Here is a 20,818-nt window from a genome sequence, read left to right on the forward strand (position 1 = left end):
AACTTCTCGCTCTCTCTCACTTTACACACACACACACACACACACTATGCTTAAAGTGAGGCTTTAAGCTCATCAGCTTGACAGAGAGTGGGCACTATGTGTGTCTATGTTGCATTTCTGTGTCTGTATGTGTCCTTTTTTCGTTCTCCACTAACCTCCACTTTCTGGGTCTTCAGATGTCTGTGTGCTGCCTACGGCTCCTACTAGTAATGATGATGATGATGATGAAGAGGTCAGGAAGCTTAAGGTGTGTATTGAGCTGAAGGGGCTCTGCCTCCGCAAGCCCACCGCCTCCTCCCCCGAGAGACCAGAGGTCAAAGAGGAGGCGTGGTCATCACATCACAGCCCTTCCTCCCTGCCCCGGACCCGTGCCCAAGCCCCGCCCCCGCGGGACAGGAAGTTCAAGGTTGACCTGGAAGTGAAACCTCTGCCACAGAAACCAGAGATCACGAAGAGCTGGGCCAGAGAGATGCTGGCTAACGGAGATGCTAAACGCGGTAGGCACACTGAAGGTTGCAGTCTGTCTGTCTGTGATTGTGATTTTTCTGTTGCCTAGTCGCCAGTGATGGTGGGCTGTTACTGCTGCTGGATACAGTATAGAGCAGTCTTGTGGTAAGATGTCCCATTTCCTTTATCTGGACCCTTAAAATCTCCTCCTTGATGGTGGTGTTGAAACCACAGAAGTGAATCTCTGCTCTTTATGGTTTAGCCTTCAATATCAATGTGCTTTGTGATGTCACTTCCTCTCTGTTAGCAGTGTGGTCATCCTACCAGGGTTCAGGGACATGAAGGGATGTAGGACACTTCCTTCTGGGTCCAGGGGGCCTGTGGACATCTCTTTAGGGTGTTAGAAAGGCTGTCCCTGTGGTTCTCTCTCTCCGGGTTGAAGAGCTCTGGAGAACACATAGCATTATGAGTAGTGTGCCTAGCTTGAGGGGAGAGAGTGTTTGAAGGAGAGCATGTGCGCATGCCAATTCAAAATATGGGGGCAGGTGTAATGTGACTAACGTGATGAATGACTGTTTCCCCTCGAGGCCAGTCAAATAGAGAGATATAAAGAGAAACAGAACGAAGGACTGTTAAGGTAGGGCTTTCCCTGTGCTCACACCATAGCTGAGAAAAAGTGAGAGATGAATAGATTAAGAAAGAGTGGGGGATTAGAGAAGGAGAGTAAGAAAGGGGATTACCTGGGGTGTATTCATTACGCTGTGGAAAACGTTTAGTCTGTTGCAAAATGTGTTTGTGTGTGTGCCTCCCAGACAGATGTTCATCCTCATTAATAAATCAGCACACATAGAGAGCTAATAGATCTTTATCTCCTCGCCCCTAACCTTCAGGGTCTCTGTCTCCTCGCCCCTAACCTTCAGGGTCTCTGTCTCCTCGCCCCTAACCTTCAGGGTCTCTGTCTCCTCGCCCCTAACCTTCAGGGTCTCTGTCTCCTCGCCCCTAACCTTCAGGGTCTCTGTCTCCTCGCCCCTAACCTTCAGGGTCTCTGTCTCCTCGCCCCTAACCTTCAGGGTCTCTGTCTCCTCGCCCCTAACCTTCAGGGTCTCTGTCTCCTCGCCCCTAACCTTCAGGGTCTCTATCTCCTCGCCCCTAACCTTCAGGGTCTCTGTCTCCCTCGCCCCTAACCTTCAGGGTCTCTGTCTCCTCGCCCCTAACCTTCAGGGTCTCTGTCTCCTCGCCCTAACCTTCAGGGTCTCTGTCTCCTCGCCCCTAACCTTCAGGGTCTCTGTCTCCTCGCCCCTAACCTTCAGGGTCTCTGTCTCCTCGCCCCTAACCTTCAGGGTCTCTGTCTCCTCGCCCCTAACCTTCAGGGTCTCTGTCTCCTCGCCCCTAACCTTCAGGGTCTCTGTCTCCTCGCCCCTAACCTTCAGGGTCTCTGTCTCCTCGCCCCTAACCTTCAGGGTCTCTGTCTCCTCGCCCCTAACCTTCAGGGTCTCTGTCTCCTCGCCCCTAACCTTCAGGGTCTCTGTCTCCTCGCCCCTAACCTTCAGGGTCTCTGTCTCCTCGCCCCTAACCTTCAGGGTCTCTGTCTCCTCGCCCCTAACCTCCAGGGTCTCTGTCTCCTCGCCCCTAACCTCCAGGGTCTCTGTCTCCTCGCCCCTAACCTCCAGGGTCTCTGTCTCCTCGCCCCTAACCTTCAGGGTCTCTGTCTCCTCGCCCCTAACCTTCAGGGTCTCTGTCTCCTCGCCCCTAACCTCCAGGCCCTCTGTCTCCTCGCCCCTAACCTTCAGGGTCTCTGTCTCCTCGCCCCTAACCTTCAGGGTCTCTGTCTCCTCGCCCCTAACCTTCAGGGTCTCTGTCTCCTCGCCCCTAACCTTCAGGGTCTCTGTCACCTCGCCCCTAACCTTCAGGGTCTCTGTCTCCTCGCCCCCTAACCTTCAGGGTCTCTGTCTCCTCGCCCCTAACCTTCAGGGTCTCTGTCTCCTCGCCCCTAACCTTCAGGGTCTCTGTCTCCTCGCTCCTAACCTTCAGGGTCTCTGTCTCCTCGCCCTAACCTTCAGGGGTCTCTGTCTCCTCGCCCCTAACCTTCAGGGTCTCTGTCTCCTCGCCCCTAACCTTCAGGGTCTCTGTCTCCTCGCCCCTAACCTTCAGGGTCTCTGTCTCCTCGCCCCTAACCTTCAGGGTCTCTGTCTCCTCGCCCCTAACCTTCAGGGTCTCTGTCTCCTCGCCCCTAACCTTCAGGGTCTCTGTCTCCTCGCCCCTAACCTTCAGGGCCTCTGTCTCCTCGCCCCTAACCTTCAGGGTCTCTGTCTCCTCGCCCCTAACCTTCAGGGCCTCTGTCTCCTCGCCCCTAACCTTCAGGGTCTCTGTCTCCCTCGCCCCTAACCTTCAGGGTCTCTGTCTCCTCGCCCCTAACCTTCAGGGTCTCTGTCACCTCGCCCCTAACCTTCAGGGTCTCTGTCACCTCGCCCCTAACCTTCAGGGTCTCTGTCTCCTCGCCCCTAACCTTCAGGGTCTCTGTCTCCTCGCCCCTAACCTTCAGGGTCTCTGTCTCCTCGCCCCTAACCTTCAGGGTCTCTGTCTCCTCGCCCCTAACCTTCCAGGGTCTCTGTCGCCTCGCCTCTAACCTTCAGGGTCTCTGTCTCCTCGCCCCTAACCTTCAGGGTCTCTGCCTCCTCGCCCCTAACCTTCAGGGTCTCTGTCTCCTCGCCCCTAACCTTCAGGCTCTTTGTCTCCTCGCCCCTAACCTTCAGGGTCTCTGTCTCCTCGCCCCTAACCTTCAGGGTCTCTGTCTCCTCGCCCCTAACCTTCAGGGTCTCTGTCTCCTCGCCCCTAACCTTCAGGGTCTCTGTCTCCTCGCCCCTAACCTTCAGGGTCTCTGTCTCCTCGCCCCTAACCTTCAGGGTCTCTATCTCCTCACCCCTAACCTTCAGGGTCTCTGTCTCCTCGCCCCTAACCTTCAGGGTCTCTGTCTCCTCGCCCCTAACCTTCAGGGTCTTTGTCTCCTCACCCCTAACCTTCAGGGTCTCTGTCTCCTCGCCCCTAACCTTCAGGGTCTTTATCTCCTCGCCCCTAACCTTCAGGCCCTCTGTCTCTCTGTAACCTGCATTATTTCTCTCCCTCTCTGTCCTGTAGTTGGATTACTCCCTTTGACCCAGCAGAGGGACAGATCGGCCCCCCAGGGGCCCTTGATGGGACCAGGCTGTGACCGGGGATCCAAGGAGCCCAGGAGAGGAGGGGTGGGGGTGAAGACTGTGGGTCAGTTCCCCCTCCCCTCTGCCCCAGAGCCCCCCACCGGAGACACCACCTCTCTCAAGCTCCGTCGTCATGGTGACATGGACAAACCCAAAGGCAAGCGGCCGTGCAAGACCAAACACACCAGCCAGAGGGAGAGGGAGAGGGAGATGGAGCGGAGGAGAGAGCTGCTGAATGGAGCTAGCAACCAGCACGGCAGCACTGATCTGGGAGCAGCTCTGGTGGACAAGGTGAGAGTGGTGGTGTCAGCATTCAGATTCCAGATTTAACAGGCTGGAAAGGTGACAGGAAGTGGATTGCGGTGGCAAGAGGAGGGAGGAAGTGAAAGAGAAAAGGAGTACGAAGGGAGATGGAGAGAGGGAATAAGACCGAGCGAGAGATGAAATACCTTTACAATATCTAGAGGGCTGCTGCTTCTCTGACCCTTTTCTGCCCTGGAAAACTCCCTGTGGTGTGTGTGTGTGTGTGTTTATCTCCAGCTTGAAGTGTGTGTTATTGTGTAAAACAATGCCAACACCGTGTGTACGCGCATTCTTTACATAACGAGAAAACCCTGGAGCTTTTCAGCAGTAGACTTGGCGGTGAGGACTCAATTACACACACACACACACACACAGGAATGTGGCAGCCGCGGCAAAGCATCTGAAGCGCCTGATTTGCAAAGGAAAAAGAGGTTGTTGTTTTCTGCTCTCACCTCGCCCGGATAGCGACAGCTGCTCCGTCTCCAATACCACTGGGGGTACACACACACACGTTGTGAGAGGGAACAGCTTTGTCTGTGAGCAGTTGTTTGTCTGTGAGTAGTTAATTGGAATGTGTGTGTGAGTTCTCTCTAACCCCTCCTCCTCCTGTCAGGTCAGTGAGCAGTGTGCTCGGAGGAAAAGACCCTCTTCTCCCCTCCATTACCTCGGCTCTCCGGTCAAGCCCTGTTCCCCCGCAACGCGGCCCCTCTCCCTACCCCCCCTGTTGAACGGCAGTGGGACTGTCCCACCAGAGAAAGCAGGGGTGACGAGGGCACCCCCTGCTGAGCCTCCTGTGGTGCGGCCCATCCCCCCTGAGGCACGGAGACTAATCGTGAACAAGAATGCTGGAGAGACGTTGTTACAGAGAGCGGCACGGCTCGGATACGAGGTAAGACAAACTCTCTCTCTCTGTCTCCTCTCTCTCTGTCTCCTCTCTTTCTCTGTCTCCTCCCTCTCTCTCTGTCTCCTCCCTCTCTCTCTGTCTCCTCCCTCTCTCTCTGTCTCCTCCCTCTCTCTCTGTCTCCTCCCTCTCTCTCTGTCTCCTCCCTCTCTCTCTGTCTCCTCCCTCTCTCTCTGTCTCCTCCCTCTCTCTCTGTCTCCTCCCTCTCTCTCTGTCTCCTCTGTCTCCTCTCTCTCTCTGTTTCCTCTCTCCCTCTGTCTCCTCTCTCCCTCTGTCTCCGCTCTCCCTCTGTCTCCGCTCTCCCTCTGTCTCCGCTCTGTACATACATTTTATTAAGTCATACACCTTACCACCAAGCCCACTTTGGAGAATTTTGTAGAATAGCCCTTTGTGCCAAATAGAATCAAATGCTTTTTTAAAGTCAATAAAGCAAGCAAAGATTTTGCCCTCTTTTTTTTGGTGGACGTTATTAATTAGTGTGTGTAAGGTGTATATGGTCAGTAGTGCGATGGTTAGGGAGAAAGCCAATTTGACATTTACTTATTACATTTTTTTCTTGAAGAAAGGTTTGAATTCTTGAATTCAAAATGCTACAGAAAACCTTTCCCAAGTTACTGTTTATGCAAATTCCCCTGTAATTATTGGGGTCTGATTTGTCTCCACTTTTGTGGATAGGGGAGATGAGCCCCTGGTTCCAGACATCAGGGAAGCAGCCAGAAGTTAAAACCATGTTGAACAGTTTAAGCACAGCATTTTGCAACTCAGGTGTGCTGTTTTTCAGCATTTCATTTCTGATGTTGTCTAGACCACAAGCCTTCTTTGATTTAATAGATTTGAGCTTTTCATTTTGTTCTTGTTGGGTTATTGGGTAATCTAATGGATTTTGGTTGTTTTTAATGACTGATTCAAGGATGTTCCATTTTTCTTAAATTTCTAATTGGTTCTGTTGTAAGTCTTTTTGTGGGATGTTTTTGTATAGATTATCAAAATAAGTTTTCCAAATTCCTACATCTTGTATGGCTAATTCTTGTGGCTTTGTTGTGCTTAAATTGTTCCACATGTCCCAGAACTGATTTTGGTCAATTGCGTTTTCAAATTCATCAAGTGTCTTGTTGGTATAATTCAATTTCTTGCGTTTCAGCGTTTGTTTATACTGTTTGAGTTTCAAAGTATTCATATCGTAGCTCTGGGTTGTTTTGCTGCTTATGTTTTTCATTTGACATTTGTCTTAGGTGTTTTCTGATTGTTTTACATTCATTATCAAACCATTTATCAGAAACATTTTGTTTCTGATGTTGCATTTCTTTGGTTTTCTCAAATTTGCTTTCGATGCTGCTTTTTGGAAAATGCAGTTGATGTTTTGAGTTGCCGAATTGACACCATCTTTATTGTTTTGGTATTGTGAGTTATTGAAAAACTGTATAGAGTTCATCATTTCATTTGAGTTCAACGTTTCAATGAATCTCTCTGCACTGTTTGGAGCCCATCTGTACGATGGGTTTATGTTGTAGAGTTTATTGGGCTGTTTTTTTGAATGAGTATTGCCGGTTAATTTCTTCAGAAACACGTTGATCTGACTGTGATCTGACAATGGTGTCTGTGGTCTGACAGTGAATGCACTAATGGAGGAGGGGTCAATGTCAGTGATGGCATAATCGACTACACTTGTCCCAAGAGCTGAGCAGTAAGTAAACTGACCTAAAGAGTCCCCTCTGACTCTACCATTAAGCATGTACAGGCCTAAGGCTCGACAGAGATGCACTAACTCCTTCCCATTTTTGTTCAGTATTTGGTCAGGACTGTTCCTATTATTTATAATAGGGCTACTGTACAAGGAGGGGTGTCCAAATATGTGGTGGTTACCTCCCGCATCCGTGTAGTCAGGCTCAGAACCTGTTCTTGCATTGAAATCTCCACAAAGAAGCACTTTACCCTCTGCCTGAAATGTAACGATTTCTGTGTAGAGATTGTGGAAAAACTGATCATCATAATATGGTGAATCTGAAGGAGGAGCATAAGCTGCACATATGTATACATCATTGTCACAGTAGATTGTATCTTTTAAGTTTTAGCCAAATGTGACTGGTACCTTTTTTTCATTTCATTCAGTGCTAAGTCCTGCTTATGCCAAATGATGATTCCACCTGAGTCTCGGCCCCGTTGAACATTTTTATGTTTGATTGATGGTAGTAAACTTTCTCTATAGCCTGAGGGACACTGAGTATCTATGTCTCCACGACACCATGTTTCCAGTAGGATTATGATGTCCTGTCCCTTGATGTTTTTAATCAATTCTGGATTTGTTGTTTTATAACCAAAATGTGAAGAGTATAGGCCCTGGATATTCCAAGAGCTGATAGTTAATGATCTCATTTATAATAAGTGATATTCACTGGTTTGAGTAAAGTACATTGAAAATAATAACATACATACATACATACATACATACATGCATGCATACATACATACATACATACATACATACATACATACATACACTACTATAATACCAGTGCCAATAAAATTAAGAATAGTTGTAAACAAATGAATAAGAATGGAATAAGATTGCACAAAAAATAAGTACAATGCGATCTGCAACCGTGTGTGTGTGTGTGTGTGTGTGTGTGTGTGTGTGTGTGTGTGTGTGAATTAAAGGGTCTGTCTAGCTCAGTAGTCTGCATATTAGTTGCAGTAGTTGGTGCACCTCTCCTATCTCTGATTGTTCTGGGTGTCTTTTGCCAGAGGTTACCTCAGCATATGTAGGCTGATGATCTGAATGATACATGGTGTGGACTGCATCATGTGGTGTACTTCTCTGAAGGACAGTGTTCTGTCCCACCCTGGAGTAGTGGTCAGAGCTGTGTTGTGATGGGCCAGGTCCAGTAGAGCTGTGTTGTGATGGGCCAGGTCCAGTAGAGCTGTGTTGTGATGGGCCTGGTCCAGTAGAGCTGTGTTGTGATGGGACGGGTCTAGTAGAGCTGTGTTGTGATGGGCCAGGTCTAGTAGAGCTGTGTTGTGATGGGACGGGTCTAGTAGAGCTGTGTTGTGATGGGACGGGTCCAGTAGAGCTGTGTTGTGATGGGCCTGGTCCAGTAGAGCTGTGTTGTGATGGGACGGGTCAAGTAGAGCTGTGTTGTGATGGGACGGGTCAAGTAGAGCTGTGTTGTGATGGGACGGGTCTAGTAGAGCTGTGTTGTGATGGGACGGGTCTAGTAGAGCTGTGTTGTGATGGGCCGGGTCTAGTAGAGCTTTCTTGTGATGGGCCGGGTCTAGTAGAGCTGTGTAGTAGAGCTGCCTCCCTCCGTCTGCCTCCGTCCGCCTCCCTCCGCCTCCGTCCGCCTCCCTCCGTCCGTCCGCCTCCCTCCGTCCGTCCGCCTCCCTCCGTCCGTCTCCGTCCGTCCGCCTCCCTCCGTCCGTCCGCCTCCCTCCGTCCGTCTCCGTCCGTCCGTCTGCCTCCCTCCGTCCGTCTCCCTCCGTCCGTCTGCCTCCGTCCGTCCGTCTGCCTCCGTCCGTCTGTCTGCCTCCGTCCGTCCGCCTGCCTCCGTCCGCCTGCCTCCGTCCGCCCGCCTGCCTCCGTCCGCCGCCGCCTGCCTCCGTCCGCCTGCCTGCCTCCGTCCGCCTACCTGCCTCCGTCCGCCTACCTGCCTCCGTCCGCCTGCCTGCCTCCGTCCGCCTGCCTCCCTCCGTCCGCCTCCCTCCCTCTGTCTGCCTGCCTCCCTCTGTCTGCCTGCCTCCCTCTGTCTGCCTGCCTCCCTCTGTCTGCCTGCCTCCCTCTGTCTGCCTGCCTCCCTCCGTCCGTCCGTCTCCCTCCGTCCGTCTCCGTCCGTCCGTCTGCCTCCCTCCGTCTGCCTCCCTCCGTCCGCCTCCCTCCGTCCGTCTGCCTCCGTCCGTCCGCCTGCCTCCGTCCGTCCGCCTGCCTCCGTCCGCCTGCCTGCCTCCGTCCGCCTGCCTGCCTCCGTCCGCCTGCCTGCCTCCGTCCGCCTGCCTCCCTCCGTCTGCCTCCCTCTGTCTGCCTCCCTCCCTCTGTCTGCCTCCCTCCCTCTGTCTGCCTGCCTCCCTCTGTCTGCCTGCCTGCCTCCCTCTGTCTGCCTGCCTCCCTCCGTCCGTCTCCGTCCGTCTCCGTCCGTCCGTCTGCCTCCCTCCGTCCGCCTCCCTCCGTCCGCCTCCCTCCGTCCGTCTGCCTCCGTCCGTCCGCCTGCCTCCGTCCGCCTGCCTGCCTCCGTCCGCCTGCCTGCCTCCGTCCGTCCGCCTGCCTGCCTCCGTCTGCCTCCCTCCGTCTGCTTGCCTCCCTCCGTCTGCCTGCCTCCCTCCGTCTGTCTGCCTCCCTCCGTCCGTCTGCCTCCCTCCGTCCGTCTGCCTCCCTCCGTCCGTCTGCCTCCCTCCGTCCGTCTGCCTCCCTCCGTCCGTCTGCCTCCCTCCGTCCGTCCGCCTCCCTCCGTCCGTCCGCCTCCCTCCGTCTGCCTCCCTCCCTCCGTCTGCCTCCCTCCCTCCGTCCGTCTGCCTCCCTCCGTCCGTCTGCCTCCCTCCGTCCGTCTGCCTTCCTCCCTCCGTCCGTCTGCCTTCCTCCGTCCGTCCGTCTGCCTCCCTCCCTCCGTCCGTCTGCCTCCCTCCCTCCGTCCGTCTGCCTCCCTCCCTCCGTCCGTCTGCCTCCCTCCCTCCGTCTGTCTGCCTCCCTCCGTCCGTCTGCTTCCCTCCCTATGTCTGTCTGCTTCCCTCCCTATGTCTTTCTGCTTCCCTCCCTATGTCTTTCTGCTTCCCTCTCTCCGTCTGCCTCCCTCTCTCCGTCTGCCTCCCTCTCTCCGTCTGCCTCCCTCTCTCCGTCCGTCTGCCTCCGTCCGTCCGTCTGCCTCCGTCCGTCCGTCTGCCTCCGTCCGTCCGTCTGCCTCCCTCCGTCCGTCCGCCTCCCTCCGTCTGCCTCCCTCCCTCCGTCCGCCTCCCTCCCTCCCCTCCGTCCGTCCGCCTCCCTCCTGCTGTCTGTAGCCTCCCTCCCTCCGTCCGTCTGTCCGCCTCCCTCCGTCCGTCTGTCCGCCTCCCTCCGTCCGTCTGTCCGCCTCCCTCCGCCTCCCTCCCTCTGTCCGCCTCCGTCCCTCTGTCCGCCTCCCTCCGTCTGTCCGCCTCCCTCCCTCCCTCCGTCTGTCTCCGTCCGTCTGCCTCCCTCCGTCTGTAGCCTCCCTCCCTCCGCTTCCTCCCTCCGCCTCCCTCCCTCCGCTTCCCTCCGTTCTCCCTCCCTCCGCCTCCCTCCTCCGTCTGTCCGCCTCCCTCCCTCCGTCTGTCCGCCTCCCTCCCTCCGTCTGTCCGCCTCCCTCCCTCCGTCTGTCCGCCTCCCTCCCTCCCTCCGTCTGTCTCCGTCCGTCTGCCTCCCTCCGTCTGTAGCCTCCCTCCCTCCATCTGCCTGCCTGCCTCCCTCCGTCTGCCTCCCTCGGTCTGCCTGCCTCCCTCCCTCGGTCTGCCTGCCTCCCTCCCTCCGTCTGCCTCCCTCCGTCTGCCTCCCTCCGTCTTCCTCCCTCCGTCTGCCTCCCTCCGTCTGCCTGCCTCCCTCCCTCCGTCTGCCTGCCTCCCTCCGCCCGCTCCGTCCGTCCGCCCTCCTCCGTCCGCCCTCCTCCGTCCGCCTCCCTCCCTCCGTCCGCCTCCCTCCCTCCGCCACCCTCCCTCCCTCCCTCCGTCTCTCTCCCTCCCTCCCTCCCTCCGTCTGCCTGCCTCCTCCGTCTGCCTGCCTCCCTCCGTCTGCCTGCCTCCCTCCGTCTGCCTGCCTCCCTCCGTCTGCCTGCCTCCCTCCGTCTGCCTGCCTCCCTCCGTCTGCCTGCCTCCCTCCCTCCGTCTGCCTGCCTCCGTCTCGCCTGCCTCCGTCGGCCGCCCTCCTCCGGCCGCCCTCCTCCGTTCGCCCTCCTCCGTCCGCCCTCCTCCGTTCAGCCCCCTCCCCTCCGTCTGCCTCCCTCCCTCCGCCTCCCTCCCTCCGTCTGCCTCCCTCCCTCCGTCTGCCTCCCTCCCTCTGTCTGCCTCCCTGCCTCCCTCCGTCTGCCTCCCTCCATCTGCCTCCCTCCCTCCGTCTGCGTCCCTCCCTCCGTCTGTCTCCCTCCCTCCGTCTGCCTCCCTCCCTCCCTCCGTCTGCCTCCCTCCCTCCGTCTCCCTCCCTCCGTCTGTCCGCCTCCCTCCCTCCGTCTGTCCGCCTCCCTCCCTCCGTCTGTCCGCCTACCTCCCTCCGTCTGTCCGCCTCCCTCCGTCTGTCCGCCTCCCTCCCTCCCTCCGTCTGTCTCCGTCCGTCTGCCTCCCTCCGTCTGTAGCCTCCCTCCGTCTGTAGCCTCCCTCCGTCTGTAGCCTCCCTCCGTCTGTCTGCCTCCCTCCCTCCGTCTGTCTGCCTCCCTCCCTCCGTCTGTCTGCCTCCCTCCCTCCCTCCCTCCGTCTGCCTCCCTCCCTCCGTCTGTCTGCCTCCCTCCGTCTGTCTGCCTCCATCCGTCTGTCTGCCTCCCTCCGTCTGCCCGCCTTCCTCCGTCTGCCTCCTTCCGCCTCCCTCCCTCCGTCTGTCCTCCTCCCTCCTTCCTCCGTCTGTCCGCCTCCCTCCCTCCGTCTGTCCGCCTCCTTCCCTCCGTCTGTCCGCCTCCCTCCCTCCGTCTGTCCGCCTCCCTCCCTCCGTCTGTCCACCTCCCTCCGTCTGCCTCCCTCCGTCTGCCTGCCTCCCTCCCTCCCTCCGTCTGCCTGCTCCTCCCTCCGCCCGCTCCGTCCGTCCGCCTTCCTCCGTCCGCCCTCCTCCGTCCGCCTCCCTCCCTCCGTCCGCCTCCCCTCCTTCCGCCACCCTCCCTCCCTCCCTCCGTCTCTCTCCCTCCCTCCCTCCCTCCGTCTGCCTGCCTCCCTCTGTCTGCCTGCCTCCCTCCGTCTGCCTGCCTCCCTCCGTCTGCCTGCCTCCCTCCCTCCGTCTGCCTGCCTCCCTCCCTCCGTCTGCCTGCCTCCGTCCGCCTGCCTCCGTCCGGCCGCCCTCCTCCGGCCGCCCTCCTCCGTCCGCCCTCCTCCGTCCGCTCTCCTCCGTTCGCCCCCCTCCCTCCGTCTGCCTCCCTCCCTCCGTCTGCCTCCCTCCCTCCGTCTGCCTCCCTCCCTCCGTCTGCCTCCCTCCGTCTGTCTGCCTCCCTGCCTCCCTCCGTCTGCCTCCCTCCATCTGCCTCCCTCCCTCCGTCTGCGTCCCTCCCTCCGTCTGTCTCCCTCCCTCCGTCTGCCTCCCTCCCTCCCTCCGTCTGCCTCCCTCCCTCCGTCTCCCTCCCTCCCTCCGTCTGTCCGCCTCCCTCCCTCCGTCTGTCCGCCTACCTCCCTCCGTCTGTCCGCCTCCCTCCGTCTGTCCGCCTCCCTCCCTCCCTCCGTCTGTCTCCGTCCGTCTGCCTCCCTCCGTCCGTCTGCCTCCCTCCGTCTGTAGCCTCCCTCCGTCTGTAGCCTCCCTCCGTCTGTAGCCTCCCTCCGTCTGTCTGCCTCCCTCCCTCCGTCTGTCTGCCTCCCTCCCTCCGTCCGTCTGCCTCCCTCCGTCTGTCTGCCTCCCTCCGTCTGTCTGCCTCCATCCGTCTGTCTGCCTCCCTCCGTCTGCCCGCCTTCCTCCGTCTGCCTCCCTCCGCCTCCCTCCCTCCGTCTGTCCTCCTCCCTCCTTCCTCCGTCTGTCCGCCTCCCTCCGTCTGTCCGCCTCCCTCCGTCTGTCCGCCTCCCTCCCTCCGTCTGTCCGCCTCCCTCCCTCCGTCTGTCCGCCTCCCTCCCTCCGTCTGTCCACCTCCCTCCGTCTGCCTCCCTCCGTCTGTAGCTTCCCTCCCTCCGTCTGCCTGCCTGCCTCCCTCCGTCTGCCTCCCTCCGTCTGCCTCCCTCCCTCCGTCTGCCTGCCAGCCTCCCTCCCTCCCTCCGTCTGCCTGCCAGCCTCCCTCCGTCTGCCTGCCAGCCTCCCTCCGTCTGCCTGCCAGCCTCCCTCCGTCTGCCTGCCAGCCTCCCTCCGTCTGCCTGCCTCCCTCCCTCCCTCCGTCTGCCTCCCTCCGTCTGCCTGCCTTCCTCCCTCCGTCTGCCTGCCTCCCTCCGCCCGCTCCGTCCGCCCGCTCCGTCCGTCCGCCCTCCTCCGTCCGCCCTCCTCCGTCCGCCTCCCTCCGTCCGACTCCCTCCCTCCCTCCGTCTGCCTCCCTCCCTCCTCCGTCTGCCTCCGTCTGCCTGCCTCCCTCCCTCCGTCTGCCTGCCTCCCTCCGCCTGCCTCCGTCCGTCCGCCCTCCTCCGTCTGCCCTCCTCCGTCTCGCCCTCCTCCGTTCGCCCCCCTCCGTCCGCCTCCCTCCAGCCCCTCCCTCCCTCCCTCCGCCTCCTCCTCCCTCCGTCTGCCTCCCTCCCTCCCTCCGTCTGCCTCCCTCCTCCCTCCGTCTGCCTCTCTCCCTCCCTCCGTCTGCCTCTCTCCCTCCCTCCGTCTGCCTCTCTCCCTCCTCCGCCTCCCTCCCTCCGCCTCCCTCCCTCCGCCTCCCTCCCTCCGTCTGTCCGCCTCCCTCCCTCCGTCTGTCCGCCTACCTCCCTCCGTTTGTCCGCCTCCCTCCCTCCGTCTGTCCGCCTCCCTCCGTCTGTCTGCCTCCCTCTCTCCGTCTGTCTGCCTCCCTCCGTCTGTAGCCTCCCTCCGTCTGTCTGCCTCCCTCCCTCCGTCTGCCTCCCTCCCTCCGTCTGTCTGCCTCCCTCCGTCTGTCTGCCTCCGTCCGTCTCCCTCCCTCCCTCCGTCTGTCCGCCTCCCTCCCTCCGTCTGTCCGCCTCCCTCCCTCCGTCTGTCCGCCTACCTCCCTCCGTCTGTCCGCCTCCCTCCGTCCGTCCGCCTCCCTCCCTCCCTCCGTCTGTCTCCGTCCGTCTGCCTCCCTCCGTCTGTAGCCTCCCTCCGTCTGTCTGCCTCCCTCCCTCCGTCTGTCTGCCTCCCTCCCTCCGTCTGTCTGCCTCCCTCCCTCCGTCTGTCTGCCTCCCTCCCTCTGTCTGTCTGCCTCCCTCCGTCTGTCTGCCTCCATCCGTCTGTCTGCCTCCCTCCGTCTGCCCGCCTTCCTCCGTCTGCCTCCCTCCGTCTGTCCTCCTCCCTCCCTTCCTCCGTCTGTCCGCCTCCCTCCGTCTGTCCGCCTCCCTCCCTCCGTCTGTCCGCCTCCCTCCCTCCGTCTGTCCGCCTCCCTCCCTCCGTCTGTCCGCCTCCCTCCGTCTGCCTCCCTCCGTCTGTAGCCTCCCTCCCTCCGTCTGCCTGCCTGCCTCCCTCCGTCTGCCTCCCTCCGTCTGCCTCCCTCCCTCCGTCTGCCTGCCAGCCTCCCTCCGTCTGCCTGCCAGCCTCCCTCCGTCTGCCTGCCAGCCTCCCTCCGTCTGCCTGCCAGCCTCCCTCCGTCTGCCTGCCTCCCTCCGTCTGCCTCCCTCCGTCTGCCTGCCTTCCTCCCTCCGTCTGCCTGCCTCCCTCCGCCCGCTCCGTCCGTCCGCCCTCCTCCGTCCGCCCTCCTCCGTCCGCCCTCCTCCGTCCGCCCTCCTCCGTCCGCCTCCCTCCGTCCGCCTCCCTCCCTCCCTCCGTCTGCCTCCCTCCCTCCCTCCGTCTGCCTGCCTCCCTCCCTCCGTCTGCCTCCCTCCCTCCGTCTGCCTGCCTCCCTCCGCCTGCCTCCGTCTGTCCGCCCTCCTCCGTCTGCCCTCCTCCGTCCGCCCTCCTCCGTCCGCCCTCCTCCGTCCGCCTCCCTCCAGTCCGCCTCCCTCCGCCTCCCTCCCTCCGCCTCCCTCCCTCCGTCTCCCCTCCTCCGTCTCCTCCCTCCCTCCAGTCTGCCTCCCTCCCTCCGTCTGCCTCCCTCCCTCCCTCCGTCTGCCTCCCTCCCTCCGTCTGCCTCCCTCCGTCTGCCTCCCTCCCTCCCTCCGTCTGCCTCTCTCCCTCCCTCCGTCTGCCTCTCTCCCTCCCTCCGTCTGCCTCTCTCCCTCCCTCTGCCTCCCTCCCTCCGCCTCCCTCCCTCCGTCTGTCCGCCTCCCTCCCTCCGTCTGTCCGCCTCCCTCCCTCCGTCTGTCCCCTCCCTCCCTCCGTCTGTCCGCCTCCCCTCCGTCTGTCCGCCTCCCTCCCTCCCTCCGTCTGTCTCCGATCCGTCTGCCTCCCTCCGTCTGTCGCCTCCCTCCGTCTGTCTGCCTCCCTCCCTCCGTCTGTCTGCCTCCGTCCCTCCGTCTGTCTGCCTCCGTCCCTCCGTCTGTCTGCCTCCCTCCCTCCGTCTGTCTGCCTCCGTCCCTCCGTCTGTCTGCCTCCGTCCCTCCGTCTGTCTGCCTCCGTCCCTCCGTCTGTCTGCCTCCGTCCCTCCGTCTGTCTGCCTCCGTCCCTCCGTCTGTCTGCCTCCGTCCCTCCGTCTGTCTGCCTCCGTCCGTCTGTCTGCCTCCCTCAGTCTGCCTCCCTCTGTCTGTCTGCCTCCCTCCGTCTGTCCGCCTGCCTCCCTCCGTCTGTCCGTCTGCCTCCCTGCCTCCCTCACTCCGTCTGCCTCCCTCCCTCCGTCTGCCTCCCTCCCTCCGTCTGCCTCCCTCCCTCCGTCTGCCTGCCTCCCTCCGTCTGCCTCCCTCCCTCCGTCTGCCTGCCTCCCTCCCTCCGTCTGCCTGCCTGCCTCCCTCCCTCCGTCTGCCTGCCTCCCTCCCTCCGTCTGCCTGCCTGCCTCCCTCCCTCGTCTGCCTGCCTCCCTCCCTCCCTCCGTCTGCCTGCCTCCCTCCTTCCCTCCGTCTGCCTGCCTCCCTCCCTCCTCCGTCTGCCTGCCTGCCTCCCTCCGTCTGCCTGCCTGCCTCCCTCCGTCTGCCTGCCTGCCTCCCTCCGTCTGCCTGCCTCCCTCGTCTGCCTGCCTGCCTCCCTCCGTCTGCCTGCCTGCCTCCCTCCGTCTGCCTGCCTGCCTCCCTCCGTCTGCCTGCCTCCCTCCGTCTGCCTGCCTCCCTCCGTCTGCCTGCCTCCCTCCGGTCTGCCTGCCTGCCTCCCTCCGTCTGCCTGCCTCCCTCCGTCTGCCTGCCTGCCTCCGTCCGTCTGCCTCCCTCCGTCCGTCTGCCTGCCTCCCTCCGTCTGCCTCCCCCTCCCTCCGTCTGCCTGCCTCCCTCCCTCCGTCTGCCTGCCTCCCTCCGTCTGCCTGCCTGCCCCTCCCTCCGTCTGCCTGCCTGCCTGCCTCCCTCCGTCTGCCTGCCTCCCTCCCTCCCTCCGTCTGTCCGCCTCCCTCCCTCCCTCCGTCTGTCCGCCTGCCTCCCTCCCTCCGTCTGTCTCCGTCCGTCTGCCTCCCTCCGTCTGTGGCCTCCCTCCCTCCGTCTGCCTGCCTGCCTCCCTCCGTCTGCCTCCCTCCGTCTGCCTCCCTCCGTCTGCCTGCCTCCCTCCCTCTGTCTTCCTCCCTCCCTCCCTCCGTCTGCCTCCCTCCCTCCCTCCGTCTGCCTCCCTCCGTCTGCCTGCCTCCCTCCGTCTGTCTGCCTGCCTCCCTCCGTCTGCCTGCCTCCCTCCGTCTGCCTGCCTGCCTCCCTCCGTCTGCCTGCCTCCCAGTCCGTCTGCCTGCCTGCCTCCCTCCGTCTGCCTGCCTCCCTCCCTCCGTCTGCCTCCCTCCGTCCGCCTGCCTCCCTCCGTCTGCCTGCCTCCCTCCGTCTGCCTGCCTCCCTCCGTCTGCCTGCCTGCCTGCCTCCCTCCGTCTGCCTGCCTGCCTGCCTCCCTCCGTCTGCCTGCCTGCCTGCCTCCCTCCGTCTGCCTGCCTCCCTCCCTCCCTCCGTCTGTCCGCCTCCCTCCCTCCCTCCGTCTGTCCGCCTGCCTCCCTCCCTCCGTCTGTCTCCGTCCGTCTGCCTCCCTCCGTCTGTAGCCTCCCTCCCTCCGTCTGCCTGCCTGCCTCCCTCCGTCTGCCTCCCTCCGTCTGCCACCCTCCCTCCCTCCGTCTGCCTCCCTCCCTCCCTCCGTCTGCCTCCCTCCCTCCGTCTGCCTCCCTCCCTCCGTCTGCCTGCCTCCCTCCGTCTGCCTGCCTCCCTCCGCCTGCCTCCGTCCGTCCGCCCTCCTCCGTCCGCCCTCCTCCGTCCGCCTCCTCCGTCCGCCCTCCTCCGTCCGGCCTCCCTCCGTCCGCCCTCCTCCGTCCGCCTCCCTCCCTCCGTCTGCCTCCCTCCCTCCCTCCGTCTGCCTCCCTCCCTCCCTCCGTCCGCCTCCCTCCCTCCCTCCGTCCGCCTCCCTCCCTCCGTCTGCCTCCTCCCTCCCTCCCTCCGTCTGCCTCCCTCCGTCTTCCTCCCTCTGCCTCCCTCCCCCTCCGTCTGCCTCCCTCCCTCCCTCCGTCTGCCTCCCTCCCTCCCTCCGTCTGCCTCCCTCCCCCCTCCGTCTGCCTCCCTCCCTCCGTCTGCCTCCCTCCCTCCGTCTGCCTCCCTCCCTCCGTCTGCCACCCTCCCTCCGCTCCCTCCGTCTGCCTCCCTCCCTCCCTCTGTCCGTCTGCCTCCGTCCGTCCGTCTGCCTCCGTCCGTCCGTCTGCCTATCTCCGTCCGTCCGTCTGCCTCTCTCCGTCCGTCCGTCTGCCTCTCTCCGTCCGTCCGTCTGCCTCTCTCCGTCCGTCCGTCTGCCTCTCTCCGTCCGTCCGTCTGCCTCTCTCCGTCCGTCCGCCTCCGTCCGCCCGCCTCCCTCCCTCCTTCTGTCTGCCTGCCTCCCTCCGCCCGCCCGTCCGCCCACCTCCCTCCCTCCTTCTGTCTGCCTGCCTCCCTCCCTCTGTCTGCCTGCCTCCCTCCGTCCCTCCGTCCGCCTCCCTCCGTTTGTCCGCCCACCTCCCTCCCTCTTTCCCTCCCTCTGTCTGCCTGCCTCCATCCCTTCCTCTGTCTGTCTGTCTGCCTGCCTGCCTCCCTCCCTCCCTCTGCCTCCCTCCCTCTGCCTCCCTCCCTCTGCCTCCCTCTGCCTCCCTCCCTCCCTCTGTCTCCCTCCCTCTGTCTGCCTCCCTCCCTCCGTCTGCCTCCCTCCCTCCGTCTGCCTCCCTCCGTCTGCCTCCCTCCCTCCGTCTGCCTCCCTCCCTCCGTCTGCCTCCCTCCCTCCGTCTGGCTCCCTCCCTCCGTCTGCCTGCCTCCCTCCCTCCCTCTGCCTCCCTCCCTCCCTCTGCCTCCCTCCCTCTGCCTCCCTCCCTCTGTCTGCCTCCCTCCCTCTGTCTGCCTCCCTCCCTCTGTCCGCCTCCCTCCCTCCCTCTGTCCGCCTCCCTCCCTCCCCTATGCCTGCCTCCCTCCCTCCCTATGCCTGCCTCCCTCCCTCCCTATGCCTGCCTCCCTCCCTCCCTATGCCTGCCTGCCTCCCTCCCTCCCCTGTCTGCCTGCCTACCTCCCTCCCTCCCCCTGTCGGTCTGCCTGCCTCCCTCCCCCTGTCTGTCTGCCTGCCTCCCTCCCTCCCCTGTCTGTCTGCCTGCCTCCCTCCCTCCCCCTGTCTGTCTGCCTGCCTCCCTCCCTCCCCTGTCTGTCTGTCTGCCTCCCTCCCTCCCCCCTGTCTGCCTGTCTGCCTCCCTCCCTCCCCCTGTCTGCCTGCCTCCCTCCCTCCCTCCCCTGTCTGCCTGCCTCCCTCCCTCCCTCCCCCTGTCTGCCTGCCTCCCTCCCTCCCTCCCCTGTCTGTCTGCCTGCCTCCCTCCCTCCCTCCCTCTGTCTGCCTGCCTCCCTCTGTCTGCCTGCCTCCCTCTGTCTGCCTGCCTCCCTCTGTCTGCCTCCCCTCCCTCTGTCTGTCTGCCTCCCCTCCCTCTGTCTGTCTGCCTCCCTCCATCCGGTCTGCCTGCCTGCCTCCCTCCCTCCGGTCTGCCTGCCTGTCTGCCTCCCTCCCTCTGTCTGCCTCCCTCCCTCCCTCCCTCCCTCTGCCTCCCTCTGCCTCCCTCCCCTCCTCCCTCTGCCTCCCTCCCTCTGCCTGCCTGCCTCCATCCCTCTGCCTCCCTCTGTCTGCCTCCCTCCCTCCCTCCCTCTGTCTGCCTCCCTCCCTCTGCCTGCCTGCCTCCCTCCCTCTGCCTCCCTCCCTCTGCCTGCCTCCCTCCCTCTGTCTGCCTCCCTGCCTCCCTCCCTCTGTCTGCCTCCCTCTGCCTCCCTCCCTCTGTCTGCCTCCCTCCCTCTGTCTGCCTCCCTCCCTCTGTCTGCCTCCCTCCCTCTGGCTGCCTCCCTCCCTCCCTCTGGCTGCCTGCCTCCCTCCCTCTGGCTGCCTGCCTCCCTCCCTCTGGCTGGCTGCCTCCCTCCCTCTGGCTTCCTCCCTCCCTCTGGCTGCCTCCCTCCCTCTGCTCCCTCTCTGCCTCCCTCCCTCTGGCTGCCTCCCTCCCTCTGGCTGCCTCCCTCCCTCTGTCTGCCTGCCTGCCTCCCTCCCTCTTTCTCGGTCTCCTCTCTCTCTCCCTCTTTCTCAGTCTCCTCCCTCTCTCTCTCTCTCGGTCGCCTCTCTCTCTCTCTCTCGGTCGCCTCTTGCCTCTCTCTCGGTCGCCTCTCTCTCTCTCGGTCGCCTCTCGCCTCTCTCTCTCTCTCTCTCTCTCGGTCGCCTCTCGCCTCTCTCTCTCTCTCTCTCGGTCTTCTCTCGCTCTCTCGCTCTCGCTCTCGCTCTCTCGGTCGCCTCTCTCTCTCTCTCGGTCGCCTCTCTCTCTCTCTCGGTCGCCTCTCTCTCTCTCTCGGTCGCCTCTCTCTCTCTCTCGGTCGCCTCTCTCTCTCTCTCGGTCCTCTCTCTCTCTCTCGGTCCTCTCTCGGTCTCTCGCTCTCTCGGTCTCTCGCTCTCTCGGTCTCCGCTCTCTCGGTCGCCTCGGTCTCCGCTCTCTCTCTCTCTTCTGGGCTCTTTGTTATATTGCTGTAGAGGTTTAGAAAGTGATTTCTCCACATATCCCCATTTTGGATAGCCAATTCCTCCTGATGAGGTTTGTTTCATTTATTCCAATTCTCCCAGAAGTGGTTTGATTCTATGGATTCCTCAATTCCATCCAGCTGATTTCTAATGCGCTGTTCCTTTTTTGTTCTTAGGGTGTGTTTGTATTGCTTCAGTGTTTCCCCATATTGAAGGCTTATATTTATGTTGTCTGGTTCTGTGTTTTTGATTAGATATATTTCTCAATGACTCCTAGATTTTTGCAATCATTATCAAACCATTTTTCATTTTCTGTTATTTCTGGTTTGCTCTTATGCTTCTTTCAATTAGCCAAGGAGGCTAATTTGTCAAATATAAAGTTTATGTTCCAAACGGCCAAATTTACACCTTCATTGCTGTAGGAGAATGTTAAGGCTAAAAAGTTGTCCAGGAGAGATTGTATTTTTTGGCTACTAATTGATTTTTGGTAGATGTCTGTACTGTTTGCACTCCATCTACAGGCCTGTTTAGTACCATGTCATTTATTGGGCCGTGATGCTTCATGGTTGGGTTCCGCTCTTCTCAGATACACTGTGATTTTACTGTGGTCTGAGAGAGGTGTTAGTGGGCTGACTGTGAAGGCTCTGAGAGACTCTGGGTTTAGGTCGGTGAGGTCTCTCTGCTGTAGTTCATTAAGTTAGACTGCTGCTAATTACCCCTCCTTTTCTGTATCCATTTCTTGTCTTTCTCGCCTCTGCAGCATGTGCACTTGGATGTGTGTGTGTGTGTGTGTGTGTGTGTGTGTAGGGTGTGCGTGTGTATGAGTGCAGTAATGAAAGGGTATGTATGGGGGTGTGTGCGCAGTTGTATATGTAGCGTGTGTGTGTGTGGCTGAAAGGTAAGCGCTGGGAGTATAATGGCCCTCTAATGTGCTAGTGGTAACAAGTGGTAACTGTGTTTAGCAGTGGTGGAGGCTGTTTTTCTTCATCTCTCACACAGACACGCAGGGCAGCAGCAGTAGCAGGGTAAGGAGAGGGGAGAGAGGGTAGAGGGAGAGTTCAGCAGTCAGCTCTGTGTAGTCTCAGGTTCTCTCACCATCCCTCCCTCTTTTTCTCTCCCCATCGCTCTCTCTCTCTTTCCCCATCGCTCCCTCCCTCCCTCTCTCTCTCATGAATCGCATCTCTTGTCTCTTACTGCCTGTGTGTGATAAGCCTGGGGCAGACACACACTGGTGTAACACAGTTCCTCTGGCCC

At 61.2% G+C, this 20,818-nt stretch overlaps 1 protein-coding gene across 1 annotated transcript in view; it reads left to right on the forward strand.

Annotated features, from left to right (window-relative positions):
* Nucleotides 1–20,818, forward strand: part of LOC106586712 (BCL-6 corepressor) — a 100,705-nt gene that overhangs the window by 45,167 nt on the left and 34,720 nt on the right. The window contains 3 exon segments of the mRNA XM_014174269.2: nt 177–497; nt 3,583–3,932; nt 4,558–4,833. Of these exon segments, the coding sequence (XP_014029744.2) occupies nt 177–497; nt 3,583–3,932; nt 4,558–4,833 (947 nt within the window).

This window comes from Salmo salar, chromosome ssa25 (assembly GCF_905237065.1).
Source record: "Salmo salar chromosome ssa25, Ssal_v3.1, whole genome shotgun sequence".
Taxonomy (NCBI): Eukaryota; Metazoa; Chordata; class Actinopteri; order Salmoniformes; family Salmonidae; genus Salmo; species Salmo salar.